Source organism: Dendropsophus ebraccatus, chromosome 5 (genome assembly GCF_027789765.1).
Source record: "Dendropsophus ebraccatus isolate aDenEbr1 chromosome 5, aDenEbr1.pat, whole genome shotgun sequence".
NCBI classification, from domain to species: Eukaryota; Metazoa; Chordata; class Amphibia; order Anura; family Hylidae; genus Dendropsophus; species Dendropsophus ebraccatus.
In genome coordinates, this window is record NC_091458.1 from 70,534,053 (window position 1) to 70,556,884 (window position 22,832).

General features: G+C 40.6%; 1 protein-coding gene across 3 annotated transcripts in view; it reads left to right on the forward strand.

Moving 5' to 3' along the window:
• Positions 1-18,772, forward strand: part of SUGT1 (SGT1 homolog, MIS12 kinetochore complex assembly cochaperone) — a 104,405-nt gene extending 85,633 nt beyond the window's left edge. For all 3 annotated transcript variants that reach the window (XM_069970585.1, XM_069970584.1, XM_069970583.1), the window contains exons 12-14: positions 10,791-10,878; positions 13,156-13,337; positions 18,269-18,772. In XM_069970585.1, the coding sequence (XP_069826686.1) occupies positions 10,791-10,878; positions 13,156-13,337; positions 18,269-18,370 (372 nt within the window). In that variant the 3' untranslated portion in view covers positions 18,371-18,772. The remainder of the gene's footprint in view (positions 1-10,790; positions 10,879-13,155; positions 13,338-18,268) is intronic.
• Positions 18,773-22,832: the final 4,060 nt, after the last annotated feature.

A 22,832-nucleotide genomic window follows, 5' to 3' on the forward strand; every position in this document is an offset into this window, starting at 1 on the left:
TTTGTGAGTTTGCTGGTGCTGATCTTGTTCGATGGAAGTAACAGATCAGTTACCTTGAAAAGAAGGGGTGTGAATGTCTGTTTTATGGCTGATCACCCTGGTACGCTTGGTGGGGGCACAGTTACAAAGAAACTCTGATCTTATACATATTTTCTCTTTATCCTTGGGCTTAGGGCCAGCTTAATGATTATATAAAGAAATTGTATAAATGAAGATCAATCATATTTCATAGTATATAGAGCAGGTCTGACCTCTGTATGCCTCTGACCGTGTGCAGATGTTCTTTTTTCTGTAGAATTCAGTATGACTACATTCACTATATAGATCTGTATTATGATGTTATCCTGCCTCATAAGCATTATTTTTAGGGGAGATCACTTTAATACAGTGCAGTACAGGGGCAGCATATGGGGGCAGAGCCTTTAGGGACCCTGTATAATGCCATAAAGTGGTATACATTGGGCCTAATAAAAACTGCAAAAACTTACACTACAAACTTGGAAGATAAACTATATTTATTATTTCGCAATATACATAACTATAAAATTGAGCTCAGGTTTCCCACAACTGACCTGTTTTGTGTCCTGTGTGAATGAGTTGGCCTATATAAATACATAGTCACATAGCAGCTAGGTGATATCCTGCCCATTATTGCTAGTCATGTAATTCATTACATAATCCTCATAGTTTGTCCATACCACAGCCTTACTTTACTGCGTCTCGGCATGATCTGTTGTACTGATATATGTGTAGCTCTGCTTATCCAACAAAAAATAAAAGTTTTTGACATGGAGGAAAAAAAGAAGGCTGGTTCTTGTTTAGTCATATTTATTTCTGGATTCTGGTATAAATTGAAATGACTCATAGCAACATGGAAATTGTAAAATGTCACATTAAACCTTATTTTGCTGCTTAGATCTCCCTGTATATGTTTTTTTCCCCCTCTTTTTAACACATGAAAATATAGGCTAAGGCATCCTCCCCTAGGAATGGTTCATTTTAATCTGCTTGAGGAAGCTTGAAATGCTTCAGGTTAAAAACATAGTTCTTAGGAAATGACACAATAAAATAGAAAATAGATGGAATTTTGTATTCAGTGAAGGTCGGTTTTATGAAAAAATATTCAGTAGTAGACAGATCTTATGCCTTTAAGGCATTAGCATTCTCGGCATAACAGAGATAGAAACCGAACGCTATTGAAAATGTGGCCGATGAAAGGAATTTTGTGTGTGAGAATATCCATTCTTCTGGCTGGCAGTAAATAAAGCTCTGATGTTCGGGGAACACGAGCCGTAATTGCTTGCTCCATGTGACAGAAGCGCAGGCTGGCTGGCATAACTAATGAGTTTAGGGCACAGTAGTTTCTAATTAGTCAGAATATGTGGTGGCCTGCATGCATCGTGGGCTTTAGGTGGGGCATTCCTCATAGAACTTGTGTCTGCAAATATGAATGTATGCAAATGGAACACTTTATGAGATTGATGGCTTAAACAAAGAGGAAGAATACCAATTAGCTCCGGTGCCCTTGTGTGACAGCCGACAGTCTGTTTACAGAGAGCAGGGAGCCGAACCTTCTACACAAACCCCAGTCAAAGAACCGCAGTCACGTGCTTGCTCTGGGACTTAGGTTTCCAGGCAGGCGACATCTCCTTTATAACCTGATTATACTTTTGTTTAGGTTTAATTGAATATAGATTTGCATCTTTGGATTTATAGCAGATTTCACTGTTCACTCGGTAAATTACATATATCCTGTCTGTCGGCACCTTTCCAGGCAGTTCTAGATCAATACATATATCTCCAGACTGTGTATACATCTGTACAGCCATCGCCGAGTCTCACAATCTGCTTTCTCCTCAGTCTGGCACTTGTTGCAGCTAGAATTAACACAAGAAACAGGAGCAGAGCCAGATGATGGTCAACACTTCTGGCTTATAACTGGTCAGATTAAAGGAGTTACACATAATATTAGGGGTTATCCAGCGCTACAAAAACATGGTATTGCTGCTCAGTTTTATTGAAGTGAATGGAGCTTAATTGCAAACCGCACCTGAACTGGAGACAAGAGTCGTGTTGTCTCTGAAAGAAAGTGGCCATGTTTTTGTAGCACTGGATAACCCCTTTAGGCTATGTTCACACTACGTATATTTCAGGCAGTATTTGGTCCTCATGTCAGGTCCTCACAGCAACCAAAACCAGGAGTGGATTGAATACACAGAAAGGCTCTGTTCACATAATGTTGTAATTGAGTGGATGGCCGTCATTTAGTGGCAAATATTTGCTGTTATTTTAGAACAACGGCTGTTATATGGCGGCCATCCACTCAATTTCATCATTGTGTGGACAGAGCCTTTCTGTGTTTTCAATCCACTCCTGGTTTTGGTTGCAATATGAGGACCAAATACTGCCTGAAATATACATAGTGTGAACCCAGCATAGAAATGTATCTCCTTTAAGTAGCTGAACATGAGGGCCCTTTGATCTTGGGAACTGGGCCCTGAGAACCCTGTTATAACTGAGAAGGAGGATCGTGCATGTGTACCATTGTTCCATTTGTTATCGAAGGCTATGTTCACACATGGAGTATAATTAGTGTGAATTATGCCTTTTTACATATTTGTGCTGGGATGCGTCGATCAGCACTTATTTGCGGCACCTTTACAGCGCACAATTGATCAAGAGGCGGAGCTACAATCCTTTGTGCTCCCAATTAAATATGTTGTTATTGGCCACACGTCTCGTGTACACAGTGATTTTAAGAGCTGCACAAAAAATGAGATCGTCCGTCAAGTGTTTTTTTTTTTTTTTTCCAGCTGATCGCTGATACAACCAGCATTTCTAGGAACGCTTTTTGCCTTTAATCGGCCTGTGTGAGAGGGCCCCAAGGCTTCTGTCACTCACAGTAGTAATTTTTTGCAAATTTGCATATTCTACACTACAATCCACAGTGGAAAACCTGCAAATGGATCTACTGTGACTTGTTGATGTTTTACATAGTTGGCAAATTTTTATAGTATTCATATTATTTATGAATGTTTAAGTCATCCCCTAATTATTTATTTGACCTATTTTTTGCCCTAGTAGGCCTTAAAGAAGCAGTTCACCCCCCCCCCCCCCCCCCCCCGGGTAGCCGCTGTCAAGTATACTTACAGAAGATGATCGGTGTCCCGTTCCCGTCGGTCAGTTCCGTCCCGCGGTGCCGTTCACATCGGGCGCGCGCTCACTTCCGCCGGCGCTGTGACTCCTCTTCTCTCCCTTGTCATTTGAACGGCGGAAGTCACGCGCTTCCATAGAGAATGCATGGAAGCGAGTGACTTCCGGCATATAATCACTGGGCAGAGAAGAGGACTCGCAGCAGCCGGCGGAAGTGAGCGCGCGCCCGATGTGAACGGAACCGCTGGACGGAACTGACCGACGGGAACGGGACACCGATCATCTTCTGTAAGTATACATGACAGCGGCTACCCGGGGGGGCGAAAAAAATAAATTCTGAATGTCTCACAAAAGAACTTAAAGAAGCAGTTCACTTTTTATCACTGTCAGTAAAAATAACTTTTGACATGTATTTCACCAGGCACATCAAAAGTTATTGATCACAGCGTGTCTCACTGCTGAGATCCTCTGTGGTTAGGAGATATAGCAGAGGGGAAAGTGCGGCAGCTGTGTGATTCATTCCCTGCCTGTATCTCCTGATTGGCTGATTCTGACAATGTAAGTCTGAGGCTACATTGTTGGAATTGGTGGCTGATTGGGGAGTGGAGAGCTCTGCTGCTGTGTTCTCGCTCCTGGCTATATTTTCTGATCACTGAGGGTCTCAGCAGTGAGACATACTGCCATTAGTAACTTTTGACTTTCCTGTCAAAAGTCTTCTCTTCAGCATGTCTTGATGTCTGTCAGCTGGGCATCTGGTTTGCTCCTTCCACCCCAAGGTTATACCAGCCAAGTCCTGCATTCTTAGCAGTCTCCACAAGTCTTTCTTGATAGATGCGGTTAAAGACTACTGGCAAATAATCATGCCGGATTTACTAAGAGGCGTGGACCTCATAGTAAATCCGGTGGGGTGTATGTAGGCCGGGCTTTATTTAAGTTTTGATAACTCTCCCCCTGTGTCTTCCTTGAGCTTTGTTTCTGGTTGAGGTTTATTAAGGGTGGTAATAGGTAAGTTGGGCTTACATCGGAAGAGTTTGCATCTCAACATGCCGATCTGAATGGCAACAGGCTATTATGATTCCCAAAGGTTATCTTAATGCCCCCCCATCATATATTATTCATGTTAAGAAAAGATCAACTCTATGTTTGCCTTTTTTTTTTTTTTTTTTAAAGATGTAAAACTAGGGAGAAAAACAACTGAATATGCAGCCCTTTGAATAGGATGCCTTTATATGAAGAATAATCTTTGTCTGCTGGAGGACCAGTTGCAGCTTTAATATTATTTATAATGTACATTTAGTGTCAGTATTCATTCACCTTCATTGGTTTATGTCTTTGCAACCAGGGTAATTTCTGCCTCATGTCTTCTTGGAAAGCTTCATTCTAATACAACAGATATTTTTATGGTTTTAGAGTATAGTGCTGTTGGTTTTTTTTTACTTCTTTGTTTTCTTATTCAACAGAGAAAAATAGAAACCTCAATATAATACTCCTAACAAATTTAGCTTTACTAGGGAACTCAATTGTAGGCATGTTTTTATATAGAAAAGATGATTAAATTATGGAAAATATAAGCAATATAGTCCCTATTCATATGGTTATGAAGCCTTGACCGGTGAATTTGTTGTTTAAACAGGTTGCGAATTAAAAAAAAAACAAAAAAACTATTTTAAACATGTTTAGTTTTTGTAAAAATGTTTCATTTTTTAAATCGTAAAACAAAATTAAGGATGCATTCACACCTACCGCATTCCCAGCTGATTTCATGCTGCAAGTTTCACAGTGAAATCTGCTGCAATACTCAGTACAATTACAGTGTATGGCACTGCATTCTTGCGGCAGATTTTCATTCCTCTGTGAGAATGTAGTGAGTTGCCGGGCTGGTAAAAATGACAAAAGGCAAATGCTTGCTTGGCTGCGCTCCCTTGTCACACTGCTTCAGTCTCCTGGTCCCTGTTCACTGACTGGCTGCATTGAGGCAGTGCACTGATTGGATGAGGCCGGACCAGGAGACAGAAGCCGGGGCAGGTAAGCATTTACTTGTTTATTATTTAACATAGATAACATGTCAGTTTTACCATGGTATGAACAGCATAAAGATAGCTTTCTACTTAAAATTGTACCACTCCTGTCCACAGCATGCATTGCTGCTGAACTCTCCTTGAGGCTGCATTCCCACATTCCGTGTTCCTGGCAGAACGCGGACGTGGAATGCATGTGCCTGAGTCCCCCCCGCGCCCGGACAGCATCTGTAATTAGATGCTGGGAGCGGGGAAACTGTATTCATAAGCGCCGTGCTGTAGTAACAGCACAGCACGGCTGCTTTATTACAATGCAGCGCTTATGAATACAGTTCATCTAATTACAGATGCTGTCCGGGCGCGGGGGGACTCTGGTACATGCATTCGACATCCGTGTTCCGTCAGGAACACAGAATGTGGGAATGCAGCCTAAGGGAATGAAGCTGAGCTGCAGTACCACATAGAACCTGTAGACAGATGTGGCCCTATCTTTAGAATATATCATCCATGTTTTTCAAACCTGGACAGCCTAATAAATTTAGGTGGTTGAGGAATGATTTCTGTGGATTATTGGTGGCATTTATGCTGCTTGGTGTTTAGGCACTATTACAAGGGCATGAGATGTTAAGTAAAGTAGCCCTGGCAGTATGGATGAATAGGTCAGGTTAGGTCTTTGAGTAGTTTAGCTCCCTGTCACTTCATTGGTATGGTGTCTGTCTTATCACTACATTAGCAGTGCTGATTCCAAGAATGGCAGCTTGGCCTCTGTGTCAGGTGTCTGGAAGAGTCACATTTACAGCAGTGTGTGTTCTGTGAATTGAATAATCAAAGTGGCTGCTTGTCAAGGGAATGATTCAGAAAAATAGGACTATAAATTTGAATAGTAGTGTCAAACCCCTACCAAACACCTTGTTTAGTAGGGTGCAATGAACCTCTGTGGCTTAAAGGGGATCTATTAGCAGGTTATATGAATCTAACCTGCTGATAGCTCCCTGTTGTGCACAGGGCACTGAGGATGAAGGCACGTTGTTCCTGTGCAGTTTTATTGTAGTGCTCTGTCTGGTAAGTGCCCACTGACAACCATTAGAAATGGGTGGCTGGCCGTGGCGGATTTGTGCTCTGAGGGCCTTACCAAACAGAGCACTACACTAAAATTGCACTGGAACTGCGCAGAGGATGACTGTAAGAGACATACCTTCATCCTCAGCATCCCATGTGTAATACAGCACTATCAGCAGGTTAGATGTGTCTTACCTGTTGATAGTTCTCCTTAAATAAAACCTGATCATGTTTGAAGATTTGTGCCATTTAGTATTTTAAGCCCTGGATATATTACTTATAATTATGATTAAATTTATGATAAAAATTGCTGGGGGGGTGCTGAAAGTTGACCCCTTTCCCATCTGATATAGGTGGCCTATCCTAAAGGCCATTATTTTTGTGATCTTAGAAAATCCTTTTACCTCTTTGTTTTTGTTTGTTTTTTTTAACTGGAAAACCAAACTCTGTATATTGGAAAATCCAGAAGAGTGTGTAGAGCGACTTTCTTTTGGATTCCATGTTGCATTATTATACTGCTACTCACTCTTTTCTTTCTAGTGGTATTTTAATGTATGTCAAGTTGCAACTAACACCCATAAAGAAATCCTAATGGACTGATTAATATTGTTCCCAGTACAGAACAGATTCCGCGGGAATGATTTATTATAAGTCTATTGAAAATTTAAAGCAGTTACCAGAAAATAAAGATTAATTCATTAGCTGTAATTCTCTGCTGCCGCACGACTCCCACTTGTTACTCTCAATATGTAGTTGTATGTTGGCAGCTGACTGAATTTCATAGGGAACAGTGTTCTCTTTATCTTCTTCATGTTTACTTGTTTTGTCCAATCCAAGTGCAGTATATTGCCACCATGACACGGCCAGACAGGGATGACTTAGGAGTCACAGTTTGCATGTTCGTTCTTTATTATTTGAAGTATATTACATTTTGGGCATCTTTCACTCATTCTGTTAGACAAGCTGTAGTATAAAACCATTTTGTGCACATAATAACCTGAAACTACAAAAGTGATTTTTTTTTTTCCCCACCTTAAATTTGTGCAAGGCAGAGCCTCAAGAATATGACTAATGTCACAGACATCATCCAAGAGTATGATACCATGTATTGATTTAGTGCCACCAGCAGTTTTTGATTCAGTAAATGTACATTCTCTCTCTAACTTTCCTACGTGAATGGACTCCTTTTGTGCCTTTAGCTCAGATGTTTCCATCATTGCTTATATTCCCCACTCACGCCGTGCATTCTCACAGTGGGGTGGGGGGCAAACTGCAGCTGCATCCCCCTCTTGCTCATGTACCATTTACTCTTTTTTTTCTAGCTGTGGTTTAGAGAACTTGCAAAGAAAGAGGAACATTTTCCCCTAAGATGATATATTACAAGACACATGTTTCTTCAATACAGGAGGAGGAGTAGATTATTTTTTTAGTAATAATAATAATAATAATAATAGATAAATATATTATAAATATATTTTTTTTAATAATAATTTCACTACTGAAATTTAGATCGTTTGTCTTGATCTGTCTTGGTAATGATCACCTTGCATTGTGATGGCTTAATAAAGTAGCCCCTGGTAAGTTGTTGTCTTAGATTGCAGTCAATGATACAAAACAGAAGAACAGTATTGATGTAACTGGGGCTGGACTAGGTAGATATGACATTCACTTGAGTGATTTTACATGGAGACAGTCAGGTACAGTCCGCTTCTTGCTTGTGTGCTGGTGTTAGCTATACTTTCTACAAAAGCCTGCTTGTTGGAAGGTCTGCAGGGCTCCCTAGGTGCTGTCGGTTCTAGATAACAATCCTGTGTATGTGCCATTCATAGTTCTCCAGCACCAAAACAGGAAACTGCTCTTCTGAATGTGTCTTTAGCAGAGGGTTTCTTGCACACGTTAAGTATAATTTGCCCAGAAAAATACACATGCTTTCCTTTGGCAGATTAAAATGTCAGATGTTTGTGAAAGGGAGACTGATCTGAATAGAAATGTGGACTCCTCGTGTATGGGCAGAAAACTGTTTCCCTTATACTCAATGATGTGAGCTAATGGGTAGAAGTTATGTGTCATAGATCGGGGGTGCATATCCCTCACGCTTTATACAGACCGTGCTCCTGCTAGTTGCATGTAACAAGACAGAAAACCTGCTGGTCTGGGCTCCGTATCTCAGATTATACAGCTTCCAGTTGGTGTGACTTTCTAAACCAAGCGCATGTTCCTTGCCTCTCTGACCTAGACTGTACCAGTTACAGATTTTGGTCCACATTTACAAAATTGTGTATATATATTTTTTTTTCCCATCCTATTAAAAAAAAAATACAACGGATCCTGCAGAACAACATGCCCTCATATGGCTGTGTTAATGGAAAAATAAAAAGTAACAGCTCCTGAAAAATAAAGATGGAAATCGGGGTGTAAACTGGGATGTTGTTGTACATAAAGCAAGATTAAAGACATCTACCTACAGTGCAGGGTCTTTTCACATATCTATCACAGGTATATGTCAGGAGACTGTACAGCGGCAATAGTCTGACATTGGCCCATATTTATTTTTTATTTTTTACATTTTGGGGCCTTATAAAATAAAACCGAAAACTGCAATTCTGTACAGCAAAAGTAAAGTATAATGCTAAATACTGACTAAGTGAATAGAGGCCTTTGGATGTGTCTCTTAAAGGGAATCTGTCAGCACCTGGGCTGGTCCCGAGGTGCTGACAGTGTAGTGAAGGCGTATGTCCCTTATTGTGTGTGGTACCTTTCTTGTAGCCATCGGTGCAGCAGATTTTTCACATTCTTGCCTGTAACTTTGCATCCAAGTGTCAAAGAGGAGTAGTGGTGAGGCGTTTGTGCCGCACTTCGGCATGCTTCACCACCACTTCCTCCTCCTTGTTAGCTGCCCCGTCCTCTCCTGGTGACGTTGCTGCCAAGGGCCTGTTTGCCAGTTTGCATCTGTCGGGTCCTGAGTAGGGATGGTCCGAACCGAGTCCAGGTTCGTATGAACCCGAACCCTCGGTAATGATGCCCGCTGTGTGCCCACTCCGTGGAGCTGGCGGATCCAGCAGGAGGACCGCCTGGAAAACTGGGATATAGCCATAGGCTGTATCCCAGTTTTCCAGGCGTTCCTCCCGCTGTATCCGCCTGCTCCACGGAGCGGGCGGACAGCGGGAATCTGCGAAGCGGGAAGGGGGTCTATACGAACCCGAACCTCGGCAGGTTCGGACCATCCCTAGTCTGTAGCACTCCTGCGTTCAGAATCGCTCATGTGCTGTAGCATGGATGAGCGGTGCAACTGTGGGCACTGGCTTCAGGCAGTCAGCATAGTAGCGTGCAGGACTCGACAGATCCAGGGCGCATTTGCGCAAACTGGCAAGTCGGTGTGCGGCCCCTGCCAGCTACGTCATCAGGAGGCCGGGGCAGCAAACAGGTTGGAGGAATTGGTGGTGGTGAGTGCCGAAGTGTGGCAAAAACGCCTCACCACTACTCCTCTTTGACACTTGGATGCAAAGTTGCAGGCAAGAATGTGAAAAATCTGCTGCACCGATGGCTACAAGAATGGTACCACACAAGGTAAGGAACATACACCTTCATTACACTGTCAGCACCTCGGGACCAGCCTAGGTGCTGACAGATCCCCTTTAAATGCAGCAAGTAGAAACTTGAAAAACGCAACTTAAAAGTAGCCTAAAAGTATATAAAATACATAATGAATGCAGCCATACATTTTTTGGCACACATTTTCATTAACACTACAACAGACACTCTTTTTATGCATGTTTTTTCTGTCTGTGTTGGGTTCATACTGTAGCTGTACTGTCTTGTTATGAGCTAATGGCACAAGAGTCATTTATTCTTGTCAGCGTCTAAGGCCTGCGTCTCAAGCAGTGTCAGTGCATTGGAAAATGATTGTGTCCCACTTATTCATTTGCACTCTTCTTGTCGGTTTCCTTTGACAAACTGTTAAATAAGAGCCATTTCGGCAAGAAGAGGGTTTTCTATTTTTTTTTCTTTTTGTTACTCATCTCTTTAACTCTTGGAACTGGAAATGCGCTGTAAAAATCAGCAGATCTAAACTTTGGGAGAAGCCTCAGGGCCTCTTTTTTTCATGAATCCTTGTATTCACTATGCAGTAATAATTCTGGAATGACTTTTTTACAGCTCTGTTTTGTGGTATTCCGCTATTGTTCTTGCTATAATTTTATGACTAAATAGCCTGCTCTGTCAGCTCTGATTTGGATGGTTATCCAGGCTTGCAAAAACAGCAGCACATCTTGCCTCAATTTGAGTATGGGTTTTGCAGCTCACTTCCATTGAAGTGAATGGAGTTGAATTGTAATACCACACACAACCTAGGAAGAGGGGTGCTGGTTTTGCAAGAAAGTAGCTGCCCCCCCCCCCCCCCCCCCAAAAAAAAAAAAAAAATTCTGGATAACTCTTTTTAAACCAGCTATGCAATGTGTGTTAATTATACCTGCAAGTTCTGAACAGCTGATCCTTTGTTTCTTATTGTCCATTGTTTACCCGCTATACACGCACCTTTTTTTTTTCTATTCCTCTTTTTAGATAGAAATAAAAATGAAGAAGACTGAAGCTCTCCGATGGGATAAACTAGAGGGTGAGCCTGAGCGTCAGTTAAAACATTTCACACCAGGTAAGCAAGTTTTCTGCCCTATTCTTTTGGTATCTGAATCACAATGTTGCAAATATGTGTTACGGTAATAAGTTCAAATATAGAGCGAAGGGGCTCCTTTATACAGCTGATCATCAGGGATGTGCGACTAGAACCCCTGCCGACCTAATGTTGCTGGCCTATTCTTAGAGTAGGAGGTTTTTTTTTGTCTCTTTTTCAGGCAGGGTAACCCCCTTTAATTATTGATCTGACCTGATCGGAAGAAAATAAAGTGTGTCTGTTTTAGCACATCTAGGAAGGAATGGTGTTTCTCTCAGCAAAACCAAGCTGCATGTTCTGACATTGCTTCTATTGTTTTTGTTGTTTAAATGAATCTGAAGTATGTTTCCCTAGACATCTGTGGTGCTTTTGTATTAATATATTGTATTCTATTCTGTCTAGGCCTTTACAACTTTCAGTTATACAGACTCTAGTTTATTGTCTTCGTTTCCATTAAATGTTATGACAGACAACCTTTTCTGCTTTATTTTTACCACTGAATTCAAGAACTATATAAGCTATGTTGCATATCAGATAGGTGATATTAAGTTTGCCTCTGATTCATCTGAGCACCCTATGATGGGTTGACAAAGGAAGCAGAGCCCCCTCCTGTCTATTTAGCTACGTCCTGTGGTCAGTAAGTTAGCGGCATCTGGGGGGTTCAGTGGCCAGGGTCAGAGCCAGCTGTGTGTTTGGTCACAGTTCCTGAGGCCATGATGCCTGTACAATGTAACTCCACACTTGAAAGAAATCTCCTGCAATCCAAACATACAGTAATATCCATTTATAGAGAAGAGTTAAAGACTACAGCTCTGATACACATACTATAACAAGCTATGCACCTGTGTCCATCACTTTAATAGTACAGACAACAAGGCGGTCTTTGGATCCTCATACAGTGCTCTCTACCACCCCTAGACTGAGAGGGCACTTTGATGATCTTTTTCTTCTTTATTTCTTCTGATGAATCGTGCCCATGCGTGCTATAGCTTGGACACAGCTTAAGCTTTTGCTTTCTTTCCCTTTACTCTCTCCTTTTCTAACATTTGTTCTTTTTTTTTTTTTTCCCCAAACATATTTTTATTTATCCAAGACAAATACACAAATCAGCAATTGGAAAGCAAATTCGGCCAACAGAAATTTGTCCAGATGAAATTTTTGTTTTTCTTCCCCAAACACACAAACCTGTCCCACCCTAACCCCCCCCCCCCCCCCTTATATTTGTTCTTTTCTATCATATTTTTTGTGGACAGTTTGGCGGGCTATTGGGCTACTGTTAAAATGCTGGAAGTCTGGCGATGGTAGCCTCAGCGATTGTATTCTATTATTGTGTCTTATCCCCGCTTGCACAGGGAGGCCAGCTTTCTTTTATACCCATAGATGCACAATTGTATTGTTTCTATAATCTGTTCTTTTGAAAACTTTTAATAAAATCAGATTACTCATAACAGTACAGACAACATAGTGGTCATTCTAATAGCAGTCATAGTGGTCATTCCAGTAATGTTCACCTGTAACAGTAATCTTTATAAGATGCTTCCTTCTCCCTATCTGCATGCAGTCACTGCCACTGCTGTAAGGGTGGGTTACTGCGGATAAGTCCATGCTAGGTGAGTTTTAGTGTTATGAGTCTTAGGATCCTATTAGACGGAGCGATTTTTAACGATTAACTACTAACGATAAACGATCACAAACGAGATTTTTTTTTTTAGCGTTTTTGTGTTTGTTAAAAGTAACCATTTAAAAACGTATACATTAAATGGACTGCAGAAATGCAGTGTGAACCCAGCCCAATTAAATCAGAATAGGGCTTGTGCACAGAACTCACGTGGTGTGGACATATGGTAACATGATCTTCTATCAGAAAAGCAGCATAATGTCCGGTATACTTTCTAGCCTGCATGACATTGGCTGAATACAGTCCTGCATTAATGTATGTTATATTCTTTTTCACGTACAAGGTGTATTTGTTGCACTGGCTGTTATTTGCTTTTTATGTACCCGAGAACATATTGCTATGTTAAACATAACACACTGTCTTCACTATAATAGCTATATATGCATATACACTGTCTAATATTGAGAAAATTTGAACATACAAAAGAAAATAGAATTGCATGTGACAAAGCTTGGGCTCTTTAGTTTGTAAAATGCAATAAAAGACAGTTGACTTTATCCTCCTTCCTGTTTGCCCTAGCTTTTACAGCACTTACCACAAGATCTGTCAGAATTTTAATCAAAAATGTGTCTGCATTCTAGAATCCATGCACAAATACCCATCATCCTCTCATTATACCAAGAACTGGGATAAACTGGTTGTCGAGATCAAAGAGGAGGAGAAAAATGAAAAACTGGAGGGGGATGCTGCACTAAACCATCTCTTTCAGCAGATTTACACAGACGGCACTGATGAAGTGAAACGTGCCATGAACAAGTCATTTGTAAGTATAAAATATGTTTGTATGTCTGATATTAGAGTCCATATATCATTGGATTTCCAACACAGTATGATATTTGTAGTTATATGGTATTGTTTTGTGTCTGCAGTGCTCTGGATGGGCACAGACTGCAAAGGGCCTCTGTGTAAAATATGTGCTGGGCCCCGTCCCCATAACCTAATTGTATCCCCTCCCTCCTTTCCTATATAAGTGGCTACAGAGCAGTTACATCCAGTGACACTCACAGGGGGCGTCTTCTCTGGATCAATCACTCACAAACCCGCATTGAGATTATGTACAACCTAATTGGATCAGAAGGGGTTTCAGTCTTTACACTATTTGCCCTGACAGGTAAAACTGATGTTATCTATGTTCCTCAAGTCCGTACGCTTAAAACAGTAGGCAATTTATATGACTCTAATGTTGTTTGACAGTTTTAAAAAAAAATTGAAATCCTTTTACAATAACTAAATGTGTTTAAAATTGCTATTTATCTAAACACTTTTTTTTTTGGTCTATGGGGCTATTTGAGGCGTAATTTTTTGTGCCATGATCTGTACTTTTTATCAGTGCTACAAAATATAGATTGCTAGTAAAGGACTAGTGTCATTATATTGCTGAGGCCTGGCCATGGAAGCGTAACAGATGGGCCTCTCGTGATTGCATTGTGAGAAACTGATCTACTACTAGACGACCAGGGATGCCTTTTTAATTTTATTTAAATGTCACTGTCCGTTTTGACAGCAGCACTTAAATGGTTAATTAGCGGATGCGGCCAATAGGGCCCTGCCGGCTAATAGCCCTCTCTGTACCCCCTTGGGTACACCATGAAGTACTGGTACGTCATGTTTGGCCACTTTATAGTAAAATAATTCAGTATACAGTATTAGTAAATGAACTCACTGCACTTACTGACAGCATCTCCCTGTGTACCTCATAGAGCTAAAATCAGACTCCCCTCCTCCAGGCTTTACTGCCCCGCTCTGTGGTGTTCCAGTGTGAATGGGCCCTAATACAGCTGACACAGACTTTATACATTGCTTATGGCAGCACTGTGATTTTGGCCTTATTAAGACAGCGTTTAAAATCTATAATGTACTTGGGGGTACTTGGCTGAAGTATTTCATTACTTGGGGGTAATTGGCTTGAAAAGGTTGAAAAACACTGGTGTAGACTACCACTAATGGCAGTGATTGCAGAAGACCATTACATTAAGTGTATTTTTATTTATTTATTTTGGACAACGCATTAAAGGAGTATCCTTGTAGAATATGTTCTATTACTAAGACTACATTAACATGTTCTGTAAGTTTGGCCGTAATTGGGGATCCACACTTACGGACAAATTTAGGGCCCATTGTTTTTTAATTGGACTGCTCACACTGTCCATTGTTTTACTGATCTGTAATCCATGACACAAAATTTACTGACAAGTCCTATTACTGGCCATAGTTGTGGCAACCATATTTATCCATAAAAGTCTATGGGAGCGTCTAATTTGTGTACGTTAGAGTAATGTCTGTAACGTCCGCAAAAATTACAGCTCCCCTTAATTTAATTATCTTCTTCCTTTTTTGGGGGGGGGGGGGGATTTGCACAAAATATGAATTATGGATGCACTGTGGACATATGTTTGGTGAATTACAAATGACGATTGCGGACATAATATGTGGTCCTGAAAAACTACTGAGCCTTAGGCTACATTCAAACATTTCAGTAGTTTTTCAGAACCATTTATGTCCACAATCCGCAAAAGATATGTCCGTTGTTCATAGGTCTGCAAACTGTGGTCCTTCAGCTGTTGTAATACTCCAACATCATGCCTGGACAGCCAAATCTAAAGGTTTAGCTATCCCGTCATGATGGGAATTGTGGTTTTGCAACAGCTGGAGGGCCGCAGTTTGGAGACCTATGCCATACTGCATCCGTAATCTGTATTTTTTGCAAATGCGCAAAGAATGGGAAGGTGATTGTTGTTCCAAAACACTGGCTTTATGTTGCCACCCTAAGCAGTCACAGGAACATTCTATGTAATATGATTGTTTTAGCGCAGGCAGCATGACGGCATTCTCTTAGTTATCTTTATTTATAAAGCTCTAGTCACATAGGAGTAAGAGGAGAGCGCTGAGCTTACCAGAAGTTACGTGCACTGATTGCAATTTATAGATGTTTTCTTTATGATCTTCCTCCAATTTAATTTTCCTTCCTGTACAAGTTCTTTACTATGAAATCCTGTGGTAGCTATCTATTTCATTAAAACAAAATAATAATGTAAAATTATGTGCCGGGCTCATAAAAAGAGACGGAAATGAATTTTGTTCTTGAAATACTGTTTTTCCCAGGACTGCGATTGTACCAGCTTCTGGATTGAAAAATGACTGATGCAGAAAAGAAAATTAACATAATCTTTTTGTGCAATAAAAACCTGCTAGCTCTATTTAATGAAAATCGAATGTGACTAATAACCATTTAAAAAAAGCTTCCATTTTAGCAGCATGAAGTTGAGAGTCTGAAAATTTACTTAGACAAAAACACCTTTTTATCCAGAATAAAAATTGCTCACTATGCAGGTTGAGTTACATGACAGTACAATTACTGAAGTGTGCTTTTTTCTTTCTCTCGTGGTGAGAGGTATATGTGAGAGAGCAGGACCTAGCTAAATCAGTCTGTTTTAACACTTACAGGAACCATTTATGTCACTACTTTCCACCTCAGGGAGATATATGAAAAAAAAAATTACAGCACACTAATGGGGCCAAAGCAGCCAAACCTATGTTTCTGTCATTTTAAAAGGGTTCCTAAAAAATGGCAGCCAAAATCCGCTTGCCATATTGAGGTTCCAAACTTCTCCTTTGTACCAATTTTAGTAATTCTACCCCTTTTGTCATTTACAGTCACTAAACATAGAAAATATACAAAAACAAAAAAACCCTTTCATTTTTCTATAAATAGAGACATTTGATGGCTTGTGTTTTTTGCAGGACCAATTGTAAAAAAAAAAATAAAAAAAATAAAAATTATAAAAAAAATGCTAATTTTGGAGTATTTTGTGTTAATGTAGTGCACTTTACAATCAAGGAGCTATACACACTGCTGCAATAATGTGCCTGCACTAAGCCATTCACACTACTGTATAGAAAAGTTTGTCACTGTCCTTCTGCACAGCTCTGTGATTCTCACTTCCTGATTAACCCATCCTGAACACACCCCCTTACCCATTGCTGTCATGTGACCACACAGACCTCTGACAGCAGCCCTGCTTCTCTATTCTAGCCTGTTGTCCTTTGCTACTGCATAAGGTGGATCTGCAGCTTCTTCCTGTATCTACAAACTGCTGCTGTGTTATCAGGTGTATGCAGTTACTATACATTATACTCCACATGCTGATTGCTATACTTTACAGTAACTTCTAATATAACATATCCAGCTTTCTAAATGTTTGTTTCCTTTTGTTTTACATGTTATTCAGAATAGAAAAAAAATCATTATTTTTGAGGTGTGGAACCAGTTGTCTGCATTTCAATGATTTCTTATGGGAAAATTTGCTTTGATTTAGGAGTTATTTGAATTACAAGCACTATCCCAGAACAAATTATGATGTTCGTAATCCAAGGCACCACTGCATTATTTTTCTGTCTTTGAAGCTTTGTGAGGGCACTACCAATTTAGGATACACAGAACTTTGAGTTCCTTTAATTAGAAAAATATCATCTGGGATATGAGGTTACCAAAAATCCGCAATTCTGATATTTGTTTTCCCCCCTCATATGTGGTTTACTGTGCAGAATCAACCACATTGTGTTTTAATAGATGGGACATTTGCACAGACGACAATACCAAATGTTTGTTTCCTTGTTTTTTTGCAAAAATGAAAAAACATTGAACTTTAGTTTTTATTTGAAGAGGAATTTTTTTTTAAATATATTTCTTATTCCTTTTATTTCTACTACTGGCAAACTGCATTACTAGACTCTCCTCACTGATGGGTATGGCGCTGTTTTTTTAAATGTTTTTTTTTTTTTTTCACCCAGTCCTGCATACCCCAAGTACAATCTTGTGGGTTATATTGAGCCCACTGGTCATCAACCATCCAAAAAATGGAAGAGAGGATCGGTACTTGCATAGCCATATCTTTAGTTATTTTTTTTTTTTTTTTTAAAGATTGATTATCCCTCTAGGATTCTTTGTAGGGATGGTCCGAACAGAGTTCGGTTCGGGTTTGTACGAACCCGAACTCTCGGTAATGATTCCCGCTGTCTACCTGCTCCGTGCAGCGGACGGATCCAGCAGGAGGACCGCCTGGAAAACTGGGATACAGCCATAGCCATAGGCTGTATCCCAGTTTTCCAGGCGGTCCTCCCGCTGTATCCACCCGCTCCACGGAGCGGGCAGACAGCGGGAGTCATTACCGAGAGTTTGGGTTCGTACGAACCCGAACCTCGGAGGGTTCGGACCATCCCTAATTCTTTGTCCAAATCACCACAACAGGTATTGCTGCACCCATGAAATGCCTGAAGCTGCTGTTTGGAGGTCTTTAACCACACATATAGCATATGCTTGAATTAAGGGGTTATCCAGCACTACAAAAACATGGGCACTTTTGCCCCACTCGTCTCCAGTTTAGTTGTGGTTTGCAATTAAGCTTCATTTACTTCAATGGAACTGAGTTTTAAACTCAATCTGGAGACAATAGTGGTGCAAAAGTGGCCATGTTTCTGTAGCACTGAAATAACCCCTTTAAGTCCTTCTAGGCTTCATTGACAGAGAACTACTTCATGCTTTGGTTGTGACCACATAACACTGTGTGCAGTACCCTCTTTTGATGGCATGTGCATTTTCTCTATGCTTCCCCCCCCCCCCCTCCCCATAAAATGTGATGTGTATAACAATTGTGTTCTTCAGACATTAAGCAGAAACACTTCTTTGTCTTACAGACGGAATCTGGAGGGACAGTCCTTAGCACAAACTGGTTAGATGTGGGAAAAAGGAAAGTAGACGTTAATCCTCCAGATGACATGGAGTATAAGCAGTTCTAACCTTCATCCCAGGAGCGCACTTAAATGGAAGTCTACATTTCTCAAAACAATCTGGTGTCCAACAACTGGTTGTCGAGTCTTTTATGCCCTTGCACCAGTTGTTCGCTTTCAACTGCTCTTCATCATTCAGAATGTCTCATTGAGAATGCTTTGTGTTCACTGCGTCTTTTAAATGTTGCAAAGGATTGAGTCACAAGTCTACCTTATCCATTATTACTGTGCTGTGGGAAGGAGCCAGGCTGGGGGTATGCACAGCCATTCTTAATGCGCATTGAGTTATTTTATTAGTACTCGGGGTGGTAACGTTAATCACGTCTGACAGGATGTTGTAAATTTCTCGCTATGACCTACTGTTTGCCCTTTTACCAACTGCAAAATATAAATATACTTTTTTCAAATAAAGTCCTGCTTATTTATTTTGCTCAGTTTATAATGTGCCAAGGTTCTCACTAAGCTCTAGTGCAAATTTATACATTAGTAGCTTGTAATTTATACATTAGCAGTGAGAATTGATGTCATGTTTGATTTGCACAGGAAGCTTGAAAACCTGCCTGTTGACTGACATTGCTGGAAATGAGCATTTGAAGTATGGGAGTTGTATACTGCATATCATTCAAATGTTTGGCAGAAAACAAACTAACTGGCTTTGTCAAGGTGCAGCCTCAGAAAAGATTGGCAGAATAAAGATTATTTGATAATATGTGCCTATGTTTGAATGGAATAACAAAGAAAACAGCACATTATGAAAACATGCACATCCACAGTAAACAGTACAAATAAGAAGAATACTTTATTGCACAAAATGATATGTCAAAAACAAAAGATTAGAAACCATTTGAAAGACAAATACTTATAGTGGGTTACTGATGTAATACAATCCCACTGTGGTGCTGACCTGTAATAAGGTGAAATATGAGCAGGTAACAGCAAAAATAACAGCCATCTCCCCCAAAGGACTGATCCTATTCCAGTGGAAAACATCTTGTATCAGCTGTATGCAAGTGGGAAAACGCAATATAACATATAGTTTATACACAGAAATAAGGTAAATCATCCAATAGATAGTTTGTCTAAAAATATGCTATCTATTAAGTTAACGTGTAGTAAGAATCAGCTTTAATACTTCACAATTCATGCAGGGAAATAAAAAAATACAGGGAAATCCCCCAAGTGTAATGTAGTGATTTATGATCTTTTAGAAATCAGGTTCTGTCACATGCACACTTACCAGCACATAACATGCATGTCAATGTAAGGGGTTAACCTACTTCCACTCACTTAATCTTGCACTCACCTTCCACTTATGTGCCAAATTGAGCATAAATAACAGCTCATCACAGTCCACACACCTCAAAACATGCTGCCATCACCTTTCAAACAAAGTGACAGAATACACTGACCCCAAAACACTGCTCACTGGCACTTCTAGGGTTAAAACACTACAACCAAAGGCTATGGATTCTTAGAGCATACAAGGACCAAACGTATTAAAGTTTATAGTGCTTACAAAAAAATAAAGATACAATAGATGACACATTTTAAAAAGATGCCTGAATAATGTCAGCCAAAATCTGCTTGCCGTATTGAGGGTCTAAACTCCTCCTTTGTACCAATTTTAGTGTACCTGAGCTTTTGTTGAGTTGGGGAGCCTTAGGGTGCCTTTACACAGACAGATTTTTTAAGCCAAAGCCAGGAATGGATTTGAAAAGAGGAGAAATCTCAGTCTTTCCTTTATGACCTGTTCCCTGTTTATCGTCTGTCCCTGGCTTTGGCTTCAACAATCTGTCAAATAAATCTCTGTGTAAAGGCACCCTTACTTTACATATTAAAGGGGTTGTCATGTTACAATTTAGCTCAAATAACTTTAAGGGTATAAACCCACACACCGTATACGCAGCAGATATGCAACAAATACGCAGCAGATTTGTTGGTACAGATTTGATGCTGTGTTCAGTTATTTAGATCTAATCTGCTGCGAGTTTGCTGCGTATCGCAGCAGTAAATACGCTGCATATACGGTGTGTGGGTTTATACCCTAAAGGGCTTATCCAGTGCTACAAAACCATGGCCACTTTCTTTCAGAGACAACACGACTGTTGTCTCCAGTTCAGGTGCGGTTTGCAATTAGGCTTCATTCAATTCAATGGAACTGAGCAGCAAAACCGCGCCCAAGCTGGAGACAAGAGTGCTGCTGTCTGTTGAAGAAAGTGGCCATGTGTTTGTAGCGCTGGATAACCCTCTTTAATGCAACTGTGCTGGAAAACCACACCCAAACTGAGGGCGGCCATGTTTTTGAAGCCTAGATAACACCTTTCACAAATCTGCTTATATCTCTGTACTGGAAAAGACTATGAAAAGAAAGTGGGAATAAAGGTAAGCCTGTTACCATAATCACTAGCCCTATATAGACAGGCTTATTAACACCACTGTTCCCTCCTGACAGGTCTACTGTAAGAAAAAAAAAAAAAAAAAAAAAAGCTTAAATTTGATGCATGTCTTTAAAACCTCTACATATATCTGTTTTATATCCCTCAGAACTCCCACCCTTTAAATGGCTTGGTTTGTTAAACTGTATTACACAAGTAAATGGACTCTAACACATATAAAATGTGCCGACTGGGCAGCTTCCCTGTCCATAGAATGCTGGCTGTCATATGGAGGAACATGGGATGTACCTCGGCCTCCTCCACTGTGCAGTGTAACGCTATGGAGTAGGCAGAGTGTACGTCATATGATACCATCTTATGGATGGGGAAGCCTTCCAGCCAGTGCACGGCCTGGGGCATTAGTGGGGGCAACATGAAAAATCCATTACTACCCATACTTTAAGACTTCACCAATGATGAAAAACTATTATACATACTGAAGAGCTCCTTTATATATTACCACACAATTATAAGGAGATATTTTACTGGCAGTTTTGTATTTTATATGTATAATCGTGCCTCACAACAATAAAGTAAGATTTCTAACACAAACACGTGTGTGTGTGTGTGTGTGTGTGTGTGTGTGTATATATATATATATATATATATATATATATATACACACACCTACACACACACACACACACACACACACACACAATAAAACTTTGGATTACAAGTAACTTGGTCTGAGAGTGCTTTGCAAAACAAGCTTAACAATACAATACAAGCACCCGTATCCCCATCCTAATTCTGTACTGCATAGAAATCCCACTCATTTTAACCCTCTGCTACCTTATCAACTCTCCTGGTGATCAGATGCCTTCCGTCTCTCGTCTGGTGCCTGTCTACGTCAGGGACCCTGTAGAACTGCAGGGATACCCCTGTGAAAGCAAGCATCTCGGCCGTATCTCCTCTCCCTGCTACTGGAGGACTGAGTATAAATGAGGCTGCAGCTCCTCCTCTGGTGTTCAGGCAGCCTAGATCCTGCGCGCACAGACATAACCCAAGCGGTGAGTGCTTCAACTCCCCATGGCCTCATCCGGACATCTGTTGCTGTGGCCGTGCACATGTTGCCACTATCTTGCCTACACACGTCGCAGGATGATGTATGACTGCTTCTTTCCATTGACCACTGAATTAATCCCTTCACCCATAGCTGCTCCAGGCAGCAGGCACTATTAGGCTAGGTTCACACTGCGTTTTCAGCATCCGTTTAACGCATCCGTTTTTTGCAAAAAACGCATGAAAAACGGATTGCAAAAAATGGATTCATTTGTGTGCATCCGTTTTTCCATTGACTTCCATTATAAAAAAAACGGATCCGTTTTTTTTGGCGGACCAAAACGGACCAAAAAACGTTGCTGACCCTATTTTTCTGGACGTTAAAAAAAACGGATCCGTTAAACGGATGCTGAAAACGCAGTGTGAACCTAGCCTTACCAGCACCAGCAGGTTTGCAGCCACCTGGGAAGTTGTGTGTGGAGGGAGAGTTAACTGATTAACCCCTTCTTTACAGATAATAGTGTTGTTTATTGATACAAAACACCTTACCTACCTTATTTTTGGGTTGTGGAATAAATTATCTGCATTTCAGTTATTTCTTATGGGAACATCTGATTTGATATACGAGTGATTTGCACGTTTCTGGAATGAATTATGCTAGTAATCCAGGTTTCACTATATGTATTTATGTGTGTGTGTATATATCTCAAGTGACACATATGGTCAGCTCACTTTCGATGGTGTCTTGCGGCTTGTGTGCATGGATACCATGATTAAATGCACATAGCACAAAATGCGTTGGTACGTTGGTCTCCCATGTGGAGTATTTTTTTACACAGCAAAAAACTTGATTCAGGTCACCATTTATATAACGTCCGTCCTGACATGGTTCTCCCTTGTCCAGAGCGCGTGGAGCACCAGAAGCCTCTCTAGAACAGCAATAGAAAAAGTAAATAGACCACGAAGAGGCGGGAATTGGGTACATTTACTTGGAAGGAGAGAGGCTGTCTGGATTCTGTGTTTAGAAACAC